Source organism: Silene latifolia, chromosome 10 (assembly GCF_048544455.1).
Source record: "Silene latifolia isolate original U9 population chromosome 10, ASM4854445v1, whole genome shotgun sequence".
Classification (NCBI taxonomy): Eukaryota; Viridiplantae; Streptophyta; class Magnoliopsida; order Caryophyllales; family Caryophyllaceae; genus Silene; species Silene latifolia.
The window spans coordinates 141344717-141360651 of NC_133535.1; the positions used below are offsets into that span (position 1 = coordinate 141344717).

The window sequence follows — 15935 nt, forward strand, 5'->3', positions numbered from 1 at the left end:
ATGCACGACGTCAAATTTGCAACTGAAAGTAAAAATAAGTATTTTTGACTTTTCAACCCCACCATCAAACATTTGTTCTGGTTTTGTTTTTGAAGCATTTAAGATTTAAGATATTACAATTTTATTTAGCTTATGAAAATCTAATATGTACTAGTTTTAAACCCGTGCAAAATTGCACGGGTATGTATTTAGGTCGATATAAATGTTTTTTTGATGAATTTTTTCATTTGCATTTATATTATAATAATCTAATTATTAATTATGTAATTCATTCCGATTACATGCAATTAATTTCATTTATTCCTATTGTATGTAATTATTTCATAAAAACATTTTAAGACGGAAATTGTCGCATTTTTGTATTGGCACATGATTTGAAGAAATAAATTCTTTGCACACTAACGAGACCCACCATAACCTGAATTTCCAAAAAAATAAAATAAAAATAAGGGTTGTACAAATGACGTGGCTTAATCTCGATTGAGTATTGTCTTCTGAATTAATAAAGATAAGATTTTTATAAACTGTAATCATCAAATAAATTAACGATGAAAAAAAAATTTAAAAAAATTAGTTTTTTTGTAAAATTACGCCTTTCCTTTAATCAGTTTGTACATAATACATTATTTACAAAATGGAAAATTAAAAAAATAATCTTACATTATAAAAAATTTCATAGTACTAATTTAAAGTCCAGTTAGAATTTTGCCAAACACTAGAACCAGACTTAGAAAAAAATTACAATATTGGTCATTAATAGAAATGAAATAAGAATCATAAGCATCACAAATTCTCATTATAGACGGAAGATACCCGTCTATAGTTATAAACAAAAGTAATAAATCTTTAAAAAATTAATTAAGCATCTTTTTTTAAGATTCATGTAAACAAATTTTAATATTTTAGGTTAAAAAAAAACGAATACAAATTTAACTATTAACATAAATCTTAAAAAAAAAATATTGATGACTTCAAAAAAAAAAACAAATATTGATAAAATAGACACGGTAGAAATAAAGAATGGCTAGGATACAAAAATTGTACAAAATTTAGAAAAGAAAAGAAATGAAATTGTGTATACGATTGGTGGTATAAATAAAGAATGGTAAGGATACAAAAATTGTGTTATCACAAAAGCTTGTGACGAATATCGGCCGTAACAAATGAGAATTTGTGAATCTTTAATTAGCTAACTCATAACTTTTCATTGAACTATTTAAATGAAATTAGTTTTTTCTTTTTAAAAAAAATATTGATAATCCTAAATTAAGAATTCATGATCTATATAAGGATAAAGAAAAATATGAGAATTATTTTTGGTTATAACTTACAAATGATTAGAACAATGCTAGAAATTTGATGATCCGTACAAAGTTCAAAGAATGTACTCCATTCATTCCATTTACATTTTCTCTCTTTTAATTTTGGGAACATTTAAGAAAAAAGTGGTGAACTACCAACTTTACTCCTCAAATTAAATAAGAGTTGAAATATCAATTTCATAGTGACATTAATTAAATTTTATATTTGGTATTTAATTAATGTCACGGGCCTCACGGCATATGTATCACAAGCGAGAGAATTTTTTTTTTTTAGCTACGATTGTGATAGTCGTATATACTAATTTAATTTATAAAGAATTTTTTTAGCTTTTGAATTTCATTGACTTTTATGTGTACACTATAGTTTTTGCTCTTGGAATTATATTTTTGAGCTTTGTAACTTCATATTATTATTACTTTGTTCATTTAGTCACATGAAATATTTTTAGAAAAATTTAGGATAAAAATATAATTTCTTTATAATGGTCATCATATATTATAGTCCCTTTTGTTGAATACAAAAGTCATAATCCAAATTGCACATATTACGTGATACAAAATAATTTTATGTACATTTTATTTATAATTAATTATAGCAATGTCCTAAAAAGTAAACCCGTGCAATTTTGCACGGGTATAAAACTAGTTTAACTTTTATTAAAAGTGTTTTTTATTATTACAATATGTCAATATTTAATTGAACCCAAATCAAATCATTCCCTTTTCACCATGATCCTTTACAACCAATCCAACCATTCCTCTTCTTCTTCCCTAGTTCAACTTCTCTCTCTTCAACTTCCACCTTCTTTCTACTTCCATCTTCACTCACTCCATAGCTTTTTAACACTACCATCAAACCCCCAAATTATACACAAAATTAATTATACTTACAATTACAATTAAGAATGGGATTTGTGTTAGGTTTAGTAATTGGAGTAGCAGTAGGTCTGTTACTCATAGTCTTGTTCATTCGCTCTGAAAATTCCAGATCCAAATCTCGCCAAAACTTGGTTAGTCTCTTGTAAGACGGTTTTATACGAATATATGCTCGAGTATAAAGACCGCTTTACACAAGTATTTTGTTTTGTTTTTTAATTTGAATGTTAATTTTTTTGATTCGGACAGGCAGCAACAATAGCGGCGTTATCGCGGATGACAGTGGAAGATTCTAGAAAGTTGCTTCCGTCTCCTTATTATCCTTCTTGGGTCGTCTTCTCTCACCGTCAAAAGGTTTCTTTCTTATTTTTTTTGTTTTATTTATTTTCGTAATTTGTTTACTATTTTTTTTTTTGGTAAATTTAATGAAAATAAAATAACCTATTTTATCGAAAAAAAATAATGTGAGAATTATTATTATTGTTAGAAGGCGAAAAGTAGGGCCACAAGGGCAATACAATATCCGGAGTGAGGGATTCGAACCTGAGACCTATTGTCCACTATACCTTTTCGGTTGAACTGAATTTATTTGAAGAAGAGAAATGATATTGAAATGGAGAGTAGCTAATTGTAATTAAGTCGAAAAGAAGTAGACTTTATTTTTGGAAGACTTTACGAAAGTGGGGTTATTTTCATTAAATTCGCGGTTTAATATTTGGTCAATTTGCCTGATTTAGGACGCTTCATATGCTAAGTTGTTATGTTTGGTTTGCAGTTGAATTGGCTTAATTCTCATCTAACGAAAATTTGGCCATATGTTGATCAGGTACCCTTTTTCATTTTATATTTAATTGATATTGAAATTCTAATAATTCGGCATTGTTGAGGGATTATTTTGTTGATTAAATTAAATTAACTTAATTCAAATTAGGCAGCATCAGAGCTAATAAAAGCGTCTGTGGAACCAATATTGGAGCAATATAGACCAATAATATTATCTTCCTTAAAATTCTCCAAGCTTACACTTGGAACTGTTGCACCTCAATTTTCAGGTACTAATTTATTTTTGTCGTATTCCGTATATTGGTTGAAAACATTTGTACATTTACGTTATCCTACCACCTATATAAGAAATTCTTGTGTCCACGAGGTGTACCACGTCATTGTACTCTTCAACAAATAAAGAAAATTAGAGTTAACTATATTTAAAGGTGGACTTAGCCGATATTTAAGGGTGGACTTAGCCGTGACGTCGCTCACATCAGTCTCCCGTACTAGTTAGGCTCCCATACTCCTAGTTTAGTAGGTGGAATATACATCGTATGTATTATCACCAATTATATAGTTTCTGAGTATTACAATAAAAATTTTGAGTTTTGTTTTAAAAACGATGAGTTTTACTATAAAGTTTCTGAGTTTATTCACTTAAACATGAAGCTCTAAAAAATTACAATAAAACTCAAAAACATTACATATAAATTTAGTAAAATTTGAGTTTTGATGGAAGAAAAAATTAAAATCTAACTTATAAATTTTAATAAGCTCAAAAAAAAAATATAAATATGCTCAAAAACAAATAAAGTTTGAGGTAATTAGCTCAAAAAATATACATATATGCTCAAAAACAAAAAAGTTGGAGGTAGTACATCCTGTTAGGGTGCAAACCCTTGTCCCACATTGGTAGAATAAAGATGCAAGATCATCTTTATAAGTGTCCACAAAATATAATAGTACGAGGCCTTTTGGGAAGGAGCCCAAGAGTAAATCCGTGAGGGCTTGGCCCAAAGCGGACAATATCGTACTATTATGGACAGTGGACACAGATGCAGCAGAGGCCCAACACGGGATATTCACGCTTCCGCACAACAAGTGGTATCAGAGCCCAAGGTTCTACTTGGGCTGGACACGGAGATTCATCAGGACCAAGACTTGAAGGTAGACTTACACTATAAGGCGTGGAACTCCTATAGCTCAAGGGAGAGCTAATATGTTCGCGTAAGGCGACATTGGTCTCACGGTGATGAGACGGCAGGCCGTCCAAGAGAAGATCGTCAGCGACCTGGCAAGGTGGGCTGAGGCTTAATGGAGGCAATAAAAGCGGTCCATGGTAAGTCCAAAGGCGGTCCGGTGTGACGCGCTGAGCAGTGGATTCGGACCAGTCCAGGGTATATTGGATGCAGAGGAGTTTGGTACGCAAGTGTAGCACAAGCCCCGTGAGACACATGGTGTGTCGTTTAAGGGGAGATTATCAAGACTTGGTGATGCGGGTGTCTAGGTGATGGGGCTGTATGGTGTGGGAAGTTCTCCATAGAGGTCAAGGCTCGAGTCGAAGATGATGGTCCTTGGTTTGAGGGGAGGATTGTTAGGGTGCAAACCCTTGTCCCACATTGGTAGAATAAAGATGCAAGATCATCTTTATAAGTGTCCACAAAATATAATAGTACGAGGCCTTTTGGGAAGGAGCCCAAGAGTAAATCCGTGAGGGCTTGGCCCAAAGCGGACAATATCGTACTATTATGGACAGTGGACACAGATGCAGCAGAGGCCCAACACGGGATATTCACGCTTCCGCACAACACATCCGATGTATGTTCCTTTTTCTCCTAGTTAGGCTGTTGATTGTCCTAAGGATGATAATATTCCCAAACTCTATTGTTAACCATCCACCTGATTAAAATGGATGGACACAAATTCGAACTAAATAAATGAAAATTGGGTGAAACGGTTGATGGATGGATGGATGGTTGCGTGAAGCTCATCCAACCCTTCATCTAACTGTCAACTGATATTTTTTTTTGATAAAATTATATACAATTTTATATAACCTAAGATAGTCACTAGACTCACTACTAAATTAGTTCACTTTTTGCGCTCCCAAAAGAAATTTAGTTAAAATATACAATGATCAAGTAACTTGAGACTACTTCACCGTACACATATAAGTGAAGTGAAATTTTTGTAGCTCTTTTCGGACTTTAAAACATAATTGGACAGGTGAAGTGATTGATGGATGGATGATCGGCGAGAAGTTTTAGTGACGACAGATGAGTTGGATGAAATTTTTGATGTGGTGGGTAGATTCTGGTGAAGCTTCACCCAACCCGAGCATGATCCAGTTCCATCTCACCTATGTCTTGCCATTTTGTGCGCAATTATTTGGTTTGCGCGACTGCCCATTGTGCCGTCATAGTCTGGCAACTGAGCCGTCACTCATACCCGGTTTTACGATAAAAAATGTTATGCATTTGCATCGAGTATTGCAGAGTTTTTTTTAGAATTATTGATTTATTTCAAAGATCAAACGATTATACCGATGATTCATAAGTATTTATCTATATACACGAGTTATAGTTCTTAAAAGTTTGAAAATTGAGTTAATTAGATTGGAAAAATGGGAGTAATTTTAGATTGAATGTATTATGGATGTACAGGTAAGTAAAAGATTACGTGTTAGTTGATATTTGGTATACTAGTTGTTAGCATGTACTAACCATATAATTGCTTGGTAGTTATGTAATCCTTGTCAACTGTAGTAATTTAGTTATGTTAGCTTAATTGTTAACCAAATGCTGTTGTCTTTAAATAAAATTTTTTTTAGGGGTTTCAATCATTGACGAGGACGGTGATGGTGTTACCATGGAGTTGGAAATGAATTGGGATGGAAACCCAAGCATTGTTCTTGATATTAAGACTCGACTTGGAGTATCACTTCCTGTGCAGGTAACAAGTGTTTTGGTTTTCTGTTGATAGGGCTTGCCAAGAATTTTATTGATTTGGTTATTCCATATCTTGACTGTTCTGAATGATGTGTACGCATGTATTTGAGTGATCCAATTGATAATTGGTAATTAATAATCATGTATTTGATGCTTGTGGTCACAACTTCTGTTTCCTTGATCTTGTTCATTTTAACTTGAAACCAAAATTTTACAATTGTTACTGCAAGTTGTAGGTTCCTTTCCATTCCGTGATTGAACAAAAGCTACAACAAAATACAAAATTTAAAGATTTTTACCTTGTGGGTTGAATTAAAATAAAAACTAATACTGTCGTATTGGCTGAAACTGGTGTACTGTCTCTATTTCTTAGAGAATTATTTCTTTTCTTGATGTAGGTAAAGGATATTGGATTCACCGGTGTTTTCAGGTTGATTTTTAAGCCTCTAGTTGGGGAATTCCCAGGATTTGGAGCTGTCACCTTTTCTTTAAGGAAAAAGGTATGCAATGAGTCAATGACTACTGAAATTTGCCCACTATGGTCATGTTGGTAAAGAGAGTTACTAATTTATTTAAAAGTGATTGAAATAGACTGATAGAATTAGGTTAAAAGAGTTCTGCAAATTTTTTATGTGGTGCTCACCTGTTTTTGTGGTTCACCTCACAGACCTGGTTTTGTACTGGAAAATGCTAAATAGGATCCACTCAGAGCTTATGTGATCCGTACCTTTCCTTGAGGTGTTGCCACATTTTTTAAGATACATGAGGAGCATTTGAGGAGGGATGGAAAAATAAAGTTCTCCTTTCAAATCGTTCCATTGTTGAAAGGATTTGATTTACCCTGCCCTCCATTGTGCTCCCTGCATGTCCTTCTAATCCGATTTTTACTATCCAAATAAGGGAAATTCATCCCTTTGTGTTCCTCCCAATACCTCCATCCAAACAAACTATATAGGTGTACGGGTGGGCTTTCTTGTTTTGTTTTCCTTGGAATATTGTAGACCTGGCTTCATTTTTTTTTTCTTCTGTAGATGTACATTAATCTTATCTTGCCGATGCAAGTTATATTTGTGTACTGCACATAGTTCCTCTCCTCTTGGCATATGCCCTAGAGAGCGTAATACATGTTAACGAACTAAGAAAGTCCGAAAGAGTAAAGGGATTATAGGATGATTTCATTGTGGTTATTCCAATGCAGCCAAAGATGTGTTATTTTTCGGTGTTGGTTGGCATAAAGCAAAATGTCTCTCCATATTAAAACGTCCGCACTTTTTATCAGGGTTCATCGGATGCAATCTCTTTTGTGTTTTCAAGATAGGCAAGAGTCATTGGGGTAATGTTGTTGTCGACATGGCTCACACATCCTAATTATAAGTCCCAGTTTCCAAATGCCAGAGTATTGTAGTTTACTCTTAGTCGTCACTAGTTACTTAAACCTGTAGAGGTACTTGTAATGTTTAAGGGCAGCTGATGTGAAGCTAAAGTCTATATGTTTTATCTCCAAATTATTTCCGTGTGTTTAATATTTTACAGCTTAAATAACAGCTATTTACTACTGCAGAAAAAGTTGGATTTGACTCTTAAAGTTATTGGTGGAGATATATCTACAATTCCTGGGCTTTCTGATGCAATTGAGGTGTGCTGCATCTTCTTCTTTTATGTGATCTCTATCTGCAATATTATTTAATAAAATCAATTAGAACTGAAATGTGACTGTATGTGTTCTTCATTAATGTTATATCTCTATTGTGTGTGCAGGGAATGATAAGGGATGCAATTGAGGATTCTATCATGTGGCCTGTTCGTAAAGTTATCCCCATTTTACCTGGGGATTATAGGTATGTAATGAAGACGACAGATTATACCACCGGCTACTACCTCTGTATAATGGAATGATTGGAATCTAATAGTGCAATTTTTTAACTCTCAGTGACTTAGAGTTAAAGCCTGTTGGAATGCTAGAGGTGAAACTTGTGCAAGCTAAAGAATTGACAAACAAAGATCTGGTTGGAAAATCAGATCCTTTTGCAGTGTTATACGTAAGACCCACAAAAGACAGAACAAAAACAAGCAAAACCATTGTAAGCTAACACTATTTGTCTCTGAATCGATTTTAACTATATTATCTGGAATCAAAAATTTAACCCACTCCCCCTCACCATCTTCAGAATAATCAGTTGAATCCAATCTGGAATGAGCACTTTGAATTCATTGTTGAAGATAAATCTACTCAACACTTGGTGGTAAAGATAAAGGATGATGAGGGTCTTCAGGCAGCTGAACTCATTGGATGTGCTCAGTTCCAGCTAAAAGATCTCGAGCCTGGTAAAGTGAAGGATGTTTGGCTTAAACTAGTTAAAGATTTGGAGGTTCAGAGAGATACTAAAAACAGGGGTTCGGTGAGTATGAAACCTTTTTCTTATGTTTTGATGAAAAAAATGCATATAATGGTGTAGTTATTGGTGATGGTTGTTGTAAACTCTGCCTTTTAGCTTTGAGAATGGTCATCTTGTATATCATGGTTGTTCTAAACCTGGATTTTGTCTTGTATAAAACAAGTTGTTGAATCGGTGGTTCCTAGATTTGTTAGTTCTTGACTCTTGAGTGATTAATTAGCTTTGGCATTAAGAATTAATATGGGAGACATTGTTAGTCTGATTCTGGTCAGGGTTTTAAGCAAACAAACTCGTATAAACTCTAGAGGTAATCTTTTGTACCATTAATTATTTTTAAAAGCTAATAAAGTGGGGCACTTTTGAAGGCATGGAGTTGATTGTCTGTAATGTTGTGATAGATGCAATAGTGATGAGACTGACATTTTTCTTTTTAGCCTGATCTAGTTTGTTCCTCCTTTTTTCGGGAAAATATGAATCACAATGCATCTGGCTGGGTATTAGATTCTTCGTAAGAACCTTTTAGTTGCGGATCATTTTTCTTTTCCCAGCTTTTTTGTGAGTAAATTCTCTATGGTATGCTTCACCCCTCCCCTTCTCTTTTATGTAGGTACATTTGGAGCTTTTGTACATTCCTCTTGGTTCAGATGTTACAAACCCTTTTGCGTCCGAATCCATGACATCTTTGGAGAAAGTTCTTCAAAATGGCGATGCTGAAAATGGCGTCAGCCTTTTCCCGAAGAAGAGGGATGTTATTGTCAGGGGTGTTCTGTCAGTCACAGTGATTTCTGCCGATAACCTTCCAGCTGTAGATTTAATGGGAAAGTCCGATCCGTATGTGGTACTCACCATGAAGAAATCTGGAACACGTAACAAAACTAGGGTGCGTATTCATCTATTTGATGTAAATACTAGCCTTTTTCTGTAGTGTTTAGTCGGTCTCGTATGAGATGATCTCACATATGAGAGTCAATGAGACCAACCCAATGACTTTTCTTTTTCCGTTAAAATCTATTCAGGTAACAAAACCAAAGATACAATACAGAGTGGTACAGTACGAACAAGTCTAACAACACATAGTATAAAAACAATTGCTAATGCCAGCCAATAAAAGCAGAACCAATTTTTTTTTTTCTTTTTAAAATTTGATAAGGAAAGCCACTATTGAAACCTTCGCTTCCAAAACCCACGGAAGAGATCACTTAACCTGCCCAAATATTTAAGTATCTTCAGTTTACTGTAGGGACTTTAGGCTGCTCTCACGTGTTAGACTACTTAATAACCGTATTGATCAGCTTCTGGCGTCCAGTTCGTTGTTGCTTTGATCTTAAATTAGTTTTAGAAATTTGTGCATGAACCTGACGTTACTTTTGCTGTCAGGTTGTGAATGAATGCTTGAATCCAGTATGGAATCAAACTTTCGATTTTCTAGTAGAGGATGGGCTTCATGAGATGCTAATCTTGGAAGTTTGGGATCATGACACCTTTGGGAAGGTAAGCTTTCAACTGCTTTCTATCTAATTTTTGAAGGAAAAAGCTGCTGTTAAGATATTTTGTATTTTTTTCCGCTATTTGACACCTTTGGGTATTGGGCTGCTTCATAATCGAAGACTGAAAAAACTACTTAACCCTGTATAGCAACCGTATAATATGATCTATGTAATTTCGATTTGATTTGGTTGGTGAACCTGCAATGTAGGACTATATGGGAAGATGCATATTGACACTGACAAAGGTGATATTAGAAGAAGAGTACAAAGCTAGCATTCCGCTAGACGGAGCAAAGTCTGGTATCTTGCATTTGAGTCTCAAATGGGCTCCTCAACCTGTCTACCGTGATTTCTGAAAAACTGCCGTTGTACATCACACAAACTGCTGATAGTGTACAAAAGGAAGCAATGGAGGAGTTTATTTTTCATCCATTTCCGAACAGATTTTTTCAGGAAACACTACTTTTGTATTGTTATATTGCCTCAGAGGCAGCAATGTGCTGTTGAGTGGGCATGGCCTTGTGTAAATTTTGGACATTCGGAACACTGTACTTATTATGCAGCTCAAACCGGTGTTGAAAATAATAGTGTGATTCCACGGAAAATAGTAGTCATAGCCCATATGTTACTCGCTAGCGCCACTCTGGCCATGTACCGCGAATTTGCAAGGACTTCCAAGTTTCGTATGAAAAATTCTCACAACCACCTGGTGTACGTGTTACGTTACTTTAAAGTAAAGGAGTTTTTTTTTTTTGCTTGCTTGCCTATTTTTTCAATTAGTTTCTACTGTTATGAAAATTGTGACCACAATCAAACAGTGTTGCATATGTAAAACCGATAATAGCGAACAATGCCATCTTTATTTGACATGAAGCGCAAGGGTAAAGGATCATCCAAGTTTTGACACCGGAAACAATATAGAGCTAAAAGCCTGGAAGAGTACAGATTGATTACAAATCTGTTTGCAAGAGATTATATTATAAACCTTGAAACAGTGCGGAATTTACAATGTCATAACCCTTCTGCAATCAATAAGTAGCCACTTCACTAAATGGCCTCTCCAGCTTTCTCCTCCGCCCGTTGCCAGCCCTGCAATTACCCATAACAATCAGTTTCCATAAAACACAAGAAACTAAGGGTGTTTGGATAGTAAAAGTAGAGGGAAAGAGAGGGGAGGGGAAAGAGAGAAGGGAAAAGGAGAGGAGGGGAAGGAGAGGGGGAATGGAGTGTGGTTGTTTGGATACAATTTTCCTCTAAATTTTGTCTATTGTGGCGAGACTTTCATTTGCCTTTTGAGGAGGGAAAATGGATCCCTACAAATCTCTCCCCCTCTATTTCCCTCTACCCTTGTTTGCTATCCAAACAAGGAATTTTAAATCTCACTCTCCCTCCGTTTCTTTTCCCTTCAAATCCCCCAATCCAAACACACCCTAAAGGTTGCCGCCGCATTGCTATGGCTCTGTAAAGGTGCGGTGACAATATCCGTCCGTGAGGAGGTATCGATCACATATATGGCACAGTGAGCGATTCCACAATCAGGCTAGAAATGATATTCAACGTCATTTCCCTCAATATGCGAGTAGATAGGTGTGAAATCCTACTGCGAATTGGGGGATAGTCATTGAACTATTCACAATGTTTTCATAGACTTGATCCCGCAGACCCAATGGATAATATAACTTGCATCAATTTCTGAGCAACAACGAGCAACTATAGTAACTCACCAGTACTGGTTTAGAAGAGTCATTGAGTCAACCGGCACCTTCTTCCCATCATCATTCCGATGCCAAGTGTAGACAGCGTGCGTTCTGTTCATAATCTCCAGCGTTGAATGTCCATAACTTGCTTCTCGGAATGCTGAGTGGTCCGGTTGTGGATCTCTGAACCTGCAATAAAGAAAGGTGGTCCAACTTCACAATCGGTTTCATAAAAAGAAAACAACACGTTTTGTTTGACGAGGGATGTATAATAAACAAAGAGAGCAATTGAGAAACTTACCGTCCAGCTAAGCCTTCCTGATTTCCACCATCACCAACAGTTATGTAAACTGGAGCATTTTCGTCTGGCACCGGATAACGTTCACCGTATGATACATTGTAGTGTATGTTTGAGATACGGTACTGATGAAAGAAAATGAAGAGTTATTTGAAATTCGATTTATGTTTGGGTTTTTCCCCCAAAATAAACCACACATCAGCTTTCCTAAAACTATCTTACACATTCAAATTTATGTTTGGTCCCGTAAAAGAACATCTTACCGATCTTTCGTATGCGTGAACATGACCAGCAAAGACTAGATCAACTCGGTGACGAACAAACCACTTCTCAAACACCGCACGCATACTTTCTCCTTCCATGAAATGTGCTTCATTGCTGTTGTATATAGGAACATGCATCAACACAATCAACCAAGGCGTCTTCTCCCTGTTCACTCTTTTCAGTTCGTCTCTGAGCCACCTCCACTGAGGCGTGTATTTTACTGGTTCAGGAATCACAAAAGGTCAATTTCAACAACACAGCTCTATTAATAATAAAACAAAAAGTGCAAAGAAAAAAACAGTTCAGCAAAACAGTTAACAGACATCCAAGTCATGGTAAGAACTTACCAAAAGGAGAATAGCTGGAGAGAACAATAATATGGGCAGAAGCACGCCTAATGGCGTACCAAAGAGGACTACTGCTCTGAGAAGCTGCATAAGGTGTTGTGTATCTGTACAGGTATGATTTGAAAGGTACAAGTTCCCCCTGAACATAGACGAACAATGTCAATATCTCCAAGATAAACAATAATCAGATGTGTGAACGATACTCATTATCACGGCAATGAGTACATAGAATAAGAATATCAATGTCAGCCGCGTCGGCAGATAGGTCAGCTTTTGACAGGTCTAATGGGTAGTACCATAAATTATTAGGGGTCCACATTGATTGTTGTGATGACAAATTAATACCATGAAGTGATGTACCCAAAGCGGTAACCGCCTGCGACATCCTTACGGTAGAGTGACATTTGCTATTACCCTAATAATTTTTCGAGGAAAATGATGTTTTCACTTTTCAGAACACGAAAAGCTGCTCAGAAAATAATGTGTATGCTAACATAGAAAGATGATATTCGTGAAAAACACTATATGACGTGTCTAAATGTAACAGCAAGAGGGTGTTTACCAAGGCGGGCATGTATTCTATCTCATGATTGCCAGCAGACCATATCCAAGGCTGGTAGGCTGCGCTTTTCTCAGCAAAGCGACCCCAGGTATCCCAACGAAGGCCAATATCATTCTGGTGATATCTGTCAGCATAAGAGAGATCCCCAACAAATAAAACAGCTTTGGCTCCGCTCTGCATATAATGCTCTAGTGTCGAAAGAGAGTTATATGTCTGACCCATGTCACCTGAAACAAGACATAACAGTTAGAGAATTACCAATTCTTACAACAGGGATTCAAAATACGACAGTGATGACAGGAAAAGAATCGACTCACCGATTATGCCAAATTTGTAGGAGGAATCTGGATCAATTTTAGGGGGAGTTTCAAACCAAAATTTACGGGAAGAATCACCATTTCCAATCTTGTAATAGTACTTCTTGTCATACTGCAGTTTGAAAAATAAGAATATGAAAATGGAAACGCCCAAAAACAATATAACGCCTATATGAGTTATTCACCATGAAGAAATACCTCAAGCCCTCCAACAACACAGTGATGGATATAGCCAGACTTATATTTGTAAAAGGTGTAGTTTGTCACTGTCCCATGAGCAGTGAACTTATAGTTGCCCTCGGAGGTTCCATATTCCACTGTGCTGGAACCTGGTTCGTCAGGTGTCACCCACGAGACTATAACGGCTTTCCCATCGTAGTCACCTTGTGTGATGTGCACCTGTCAACCACAGTACCCAATGAGAAATTCTACCCACTATCTGGAGCATCAAGAACTTAAAGTTTCTTATGACACCCTACAGGAAATACGGTTAATGTAGTGCTCTGAAAGACTGAACGTATCCACGTAGGCAAGCCAGTGAAATATATATTACGCAAGTTTAGCCCATGCATAATGCAGAAAAGAAGATGAATTATGGTTTTCCTCTAATCCTTCAATCATTGTTTGATCATCCACATTGAAGGAAACAGACACATAACACAAGTAAATTAGTGCACACAACGAGTAATAAACTATGTAGCTTTCTTGGGAGTCGTTTCAATGAAAATTCTGTAATGATGCTTACTTGTTGCGGTGCATTTTTGCCCTCTGGAACAACAAATTCTTTATTATCAAGAGGAATGTCAATTGCTGGCCATTCTGACCGAACGAAAGAGCTTGTTACACTCCCCTCACAAACATAGCTCAACAAAACAATATGAGCAAGAAGAAGCTTAGTTATGGTACACAAAATCCTTCCCATCCTCTTCAATCTCAGCAATCAGCTGGTTATAACATAACCTGCCCATATATAAGATTTTAAGAACATACATATCATTAACGTCGAGATAACAACACATGTATTCATGTAATCTTGAATGCCACATCATTAGACATGCATCCCCTTTAATTTGGAGAATGTTAAATCCCGATTACATCAAAACCACGGTCCCGACTCCCGATATAGCCAAACTCAATAAAAATAGAAGGCATCTCCCAACCCAATAATATCTTGTGTCACTCCATAAACAAAATTGAAATCCGGCCTGGTGTAGGAGCCACTGGCTTATCCATACTACATGGGTCTACATACACCATCAAATTTTTCCCTATGTTTTTTTTCACAATTCTTGTAATCTACTGTAATTATTACTCTACTTGTATATAATAATGACTTGAGAATTTTCAACACGACACTGTAAACAAATATTTTTGGACTCGCCACGCAGGCTAGCAAGGGCTGATTGGTGTTCTCTCACAGTCATAAGGTAAATATCAATCCTAGAGTTGTGAAAATCATTTCCAAGGTAAAATTAGAAGCATATAGCAACATCAATAGTCAGGTCTACAGTTATAGCATTGTATGATAAAAAATGGTAAATACTTGGCAAATTATATCAACAGCATCAAACTTAGCCCCCATAAATTACATAGACATACAAGAAACCCCAAAGCACACACCTTTTCTTATATAACCCACAACATATAAAAAAATTGAAAAATAACAATAACTATATTGGGTAAGACCGTAAGACTGACGACGAGTGTTTAAGCAATTAAAGGACCGTCTCATACTGTAAGACGATCTTATTCTATAATTTGTGAAAAATAAAAAACCAAAACCACCTGTTAGAATATAAAACCGATCATGGTACTCCAACCATTAGCTTAAAAACTTTTGGTTGAGATGATTTATTGACACCACCCACCTTAAATTTGAAAACTTTAAAATGACCCAAATCAATTAATCAAAAACCCAGAAATTAATTCAATCAAGAACCAAATAAAACCAACAAAGCGATCAAATCATCTACAAATTTCCATGATCAATAACAATTGAAACAAAACAAACAATGCTTTGAAACATAAAATACAAAATTACAAATGATAAAAAAGCACAAATAGAAAGATAAGCAAAACAATGTTGGGTTACCTGGAACAATGAAGAGGATAATACAGAGAGAAAAGTGATACAGAAGGGAACAACAAGATGGTGGTGGTGATCAAGTGTCATTTTTTGAGATTATAAAACAGTGATGGGCCCACTGTATGGTGTGGGGTCTTAGGATATGCGTGGATTAACAGAGTCCTATGCTGTTTTTGCTTGCTTATCAAACTTAAACAACTTGATTTTGTCGCTTTTTGTTTAATCATTCATCGTCCTTTGATTCCCTTTTATTATTTTAGTCACCAGAATCTTTTTTCTTATTATTATTAAAATATTCTTTTTTTTACGTTTAATTAGCAAGACAGTCAATCTCTAGCTGATTTTTGTTCCCGGGAATATATAAAATACAATTGGGAGGTCTGATTATGTAAAAAGAAACTCATGAACAAAGTAATAATTCAAATATTTTTTCGTGTCAAATTAGTCGACTTACGAGAGCATTACAATTACCAGGGACAGTCCATCGCACTTCTTGTGAACTTTTAATTATTTTCTCGACATATGAGAACTTTTTTTTTCCATAAGTAGCATTTAAAGACGTGCATT

The 15935-nt window shown here is 35.7% G+C and overlaps 2 protein-coding genes across 2 annotated transcripts; one reads left to right on the plus strand and one right to left on the minus strand.

Annotated features, from left to right (window-relative positions):
- The first annotated feature begins 2027 nt into the window (after positions 1-2027).
- On the plus strand, positions 2028-10497 carry LOC141606064 (synaptotagmin-5-like). Its single transcript, XM_074425056.1, has 13 exons — positions 2028-2332; positions 2448-2552; positions 2974-3024; positions 3130-3250; positions 5797-5918; positions 6313-6414; positions 7476-7550; positions 7673-7752; positions 7845-7995; positions 8083-8313; positions 8918-9190; positions 9688-9801; positions 10007-10497. The coding sequence occupies exons 1-13, from the start codon at positions 2228-2230 to the stop codon at positions 10151-10153; spliced, it is 1677 nt and encodes a 558-aa protein (XP_074281157.1). The 5' UTR covers positions 2028-2227; the 3' UTR covers positions 10154-10497.
- Positions 10498-10638: 141 nt separating this feature from the next.
- On the minus strand, positions 10639-15547 carry LOC141606065 (bifunctional purple acid phosphatase 26-like). The gene is made up of 10 exons (XM_074425057.1): positions 15375-15547; positions 14028-14242; positions 13481-13681; positions 13283-13394; positions 12966-13192; positions 12404-12542; positions 12056-12276; positions 11796-11917; positions 11522-11683; positions 10639-10886 (listed from the first exon to the last, which is right to left on the minus strand). Exons 2-10 carry the CDS (start codon positions 14202-14204, stop codon positions 10826-10828), a joined length of 1422 nt encoding a protein of 473 aa, XP_074281158.1. The 5' UTR covers positions 14205-14242; positions 15375-15547; the 3' UTR covers positions 10639-10825.
- Between the last annotated feature and the right edge of the window lie 388 nt (positions 15548-15935).

Excerpts from the sequence above, each read along its gene's own strand:
- LOC141606064 (XM_074425056.1), top strand. The coding sequence starts at position 2,228 with ATGGGATTTGTGTTAGGTTTAGTAATTGGAGTAGCAGTAGGTCTGTTA. Across the intron at positions 7,551-7,672 it reads GGCTTTCTGATGCAATTGAG|GGAATGATAAGGGATGCAAT; the intron begins GTGTGCTGCATC and ends TTGTGTGTGCAG. Across the intron at positions 9,802-10,006 it reads ATCATGACACCTTTGGGAAG|GACTATATGGGAAGATGCAT; the intron begins GTAAGCTTTCAA and ends CCTGCAATGTAG.
- LOC141606065 (XM_074425057.1), bottom strand. The coding sequence starts at position 14,204 with ATGGGAAGGATTTTGTGTACCATAACTAAGCTTCTTCTTGCTCATATT. Across the intron at positions 13,682-14,027 it reads GCAAAAATGCACCGCAACAA|GTGCACATCACACAAGGTGA; the intron begins GTAAGCATCATT and ends TGTGGTTGACAG. Across the intron at positions 13,193-13,282 it reads CTACAAATTTGGCATAATCG|GTGACATGGGTCAGACATAT; the intron begins GTGAGTCGATTC and ends GTCTTGTTTCAG.